Consider the following 2,648-nt stretch of genomic DNA (forward strand, 5'->3'; position numbering starts at 1 on the left):
ACCCGACAACTCAGAAATAATTAAGCTCTTCTATATCCCCCCAACAACCCTAAAAAAGTTTCATTGATACCGCTTCACTTCCGAGCAAAAGCCTTTTTTTTTGTCTAATTTGACTGGACTACTGAACGGACCCAAAGTTTCCGTTGAGCGGAAGAAAGAGAGAGAGAGAGAGAGAGAGAGAGCTACATGATAGAAAGAGAAAGAAGATGGCAGATGTGCATACAAGTGCATGGCGCGACCGCCCAGGCGCTCGCTGCGTATGGTGGAAGAAAAGGTCGGGATAGATCGAGGATAGTCGAGGTCTTTTCTCGCCTAGCTGTTGAAGAGTGCGGACGTACAGTCGAGTGCGGTCTTAAAGTATTCTAGATAGCGTAAGTGTAGCGAACGTAAGCAATTTAATTTTGCAATTTTTTTTCTTTGGTGAACATGGTGTAACGTGTATCGGAAAATGAGATAAAAGATACATTGAGTAAGATAAAAAATACATTTTGGAAAATCTTAAACCCATATCCTGCCTCTCTCCTCCTTCTCCCTTACTTACTTTTATTCACCCTTTGCCTTCTCTCTCTCTCTCTCTCTCTCTCTTCCAATCCTTTCCTTGCTCTCCCGATCCCTCCCTTCAGCTTTTCCACGTCACGTCTCTCAAGTTCGCTCCTTGCCTTATTTCCCGCCACGTGCGTTTGCCATGCGCTCACCTCGTTCAATCGACCCGGGAAGTCAGACTACGGAAATTCGGGTGACGACCAAGACTTCTTGGACGAGGCACAGATTACTGGACCCCGTTTTGCGTGTCGCCCTAGGAGTTTATGGTTAGGTCTCTTCTCTTCGGGAGCAGCGGATCGGTTGCTGATCTCGAGTCGAAGTGTCTTCTTTCGCCGCGGCGCTGATTTTTATAAAGGGGTCGATAGATTCGGTGAAGAGGCCGATCCTCGTGCGAGCCACGCGGCGGAGCAGTGCAGATGAATTACGCGCGCTCGGCGGAGATCGGCTCCCGTCGCGGTTCGTCGGGGCCGCTCGTGCACACGATAATTTTGAGCGAATTAAAAAAGGTGGGCGCACCGCGCCTTATCCTCGCCCGACGGATGGTCGGGAGGCATCCGGCGGGTGTTAGCCGGGAGACGATGCATTGACAATCTATCTATTTCATAAAAAAGAATACAATGCAGAATATTGAGATCAAAATTAAAATATATAAAATATTTATTTGTTAACAATTTATTCGTAATATTCTATAATAATAATACAATTTGTTAATAGAAAAGTAAAGAAATTATAGTTTCAGTAAAAATTAATGTTTTTAAAAATAGATGCTATATATGGATGGTACACTATTCTCTGTAGAACAAGATTTGCAATGTATTGTTAATTAAAATCTTTAGTTAACTAAAAATCTATAGTTTACATTACGTAATACACATGCAGACAATAGTGTCAGTATTAGCAATAATGTGAATAGAAGGAAGATGAATTTAGATTATATAATCTTTATGCTATAATTACAAATATATGATATTATAATGCATTTTAGCATATGCTACAAAAGCAAGGTTTATTATTCTTCATATTTTTGGTCTTCTTTCAGAGAGAAAATATGGCATCCAATTGCCAATTTTTATATGGTGAGAGTTGTGGTCGATATCCTTATATCGGCAGAAAATCCGTGGGAGAAGAGGATATTAGAGTTGACTTCATCTATCAATTTGTGAAGAAAAGACACGTTAAAATCCACTCTAATCACAGTGTATTTTATACTGCCCCTGACATAATTGGACCACCCAAATTTTCAAACTATGAAGAACCATCTCAGGTAATTATTTAAATAGAAAAATTTAAATAGATGAATTTCCCTCCGCGACTTTAACTTTGACATATGTAGCCAAGATCACTCTTCTGAATAACATTTCAAAGATTTAGCTGTCGTTATTGATTAAAAAGTTATTAACAAAATATATAAATAGAATATAGATTTCTTTAACACCGTATTATAGATAGAACTCTAGTATGTAATAAGCATGTATAGTATAACGAGGTGTATATATATATAGACTTATGCATAAAAAGGAAGAAGCTGCATGAATCCTTCTTCCGCCCACATATATACTGTCTATAAACACATATCAGCAAATTGACTTTCCTTAATTAGCACTATTATATTTCTCAAACATTTTTGTTAATAACGTTTTAATAAATAACGAACGACGGCTAAAACCTTTGAAAGGTTATTCAGGAGAGTGCTCCCTATAATATATATGTCAAGGTCAAGGTCGTAGAAGGTTGCTTCTTTAAACTAAATAAATATCCTATTTTATTCTTCGTGTTTCAATGAAAGAACATATTTCATAGTATGTGTATTATCCGTTACATTGTCCTGTACAAAGTAATCGGAATCTGAATTTATATGCTACAAGAATTTTTCTACTGTTTGATACATTTTGACTTTTTAAAACAGAAATTGAGTCGATGGAATAATGGTATCGACATTTCAATAACTCCGTGGCAATACGAAGAATTCACGACAACTTATATAAGTATACTATGGCCGCCATGGCATGAACATAGAAGACCGATCGGAAATAATTATATTGGTATGTGATACCTGAATTCACAAGTAAGATATTGTTAAAGAAGATACGCTTTTGTTGAGAAAA

General features: G+C 37.6%; 1 protein-coding gene across 1 annotated transcript; it reads left to right on the forward strand.

The window, feature by feature from the left end:
- The first annotated feature begins 289 nt into the window (after positions 1–289).
- LOC112458544 lies at positions 290–2,641 on the forward strand. The gene is made up of 3 exons (XM_025022234.1): positions 290–371; positions 1,583–1,807; positions 2,450–2,641. The coding sequence occupies exons 2-3, from the start codon at positions 1,592–1,594 to the stop codon at positions 2,591–2,593; spliced, it is 360 nt and encodes a 119-aa protein (XP_024878002.1). The 5' UTR covers positions 290–371; positions 1,583–1,591; the 3' UTR covers positions 2,594–2,641.
- Positions 2,642–2,648: the final 7 nt, after the last annotated feature.

Source organism: Temnothorax curvispinosus, unplaced genomic scaffold, assembly GCF_003070985.1.
Source record: "Temnothorax curvispinosus isolate PA1 unplaced genomic scaffold, ASM307098v1 QBEX01008981.1, whole genome shotgun sequence".
NCBI classification, from domain to species: domain Eukaryota; kingdom Metazoa; phylum Arthropoda; class Insecta; order Hymenoptera; family Formicidae; genus Temnothorax; species Temnothorax curvispinosus.

Excerpts from the sequence above, each read along its gene's own strand:
- LOC112458544 (XM_025022234.1), top strand. The coding sequence starts at position 1,592 with ATGGCATCCAATTGCCAATTTTTATATGGTGAGAGTTGTGGTCGATAT. Across the intron at positions 1,808-2,449 it reads ACTATGAAGAACCATCTCAG|AAATTGAGTCGATGGAATAA; the intron begins GTAATTATTTAA and ends TTTTTAAAACAG.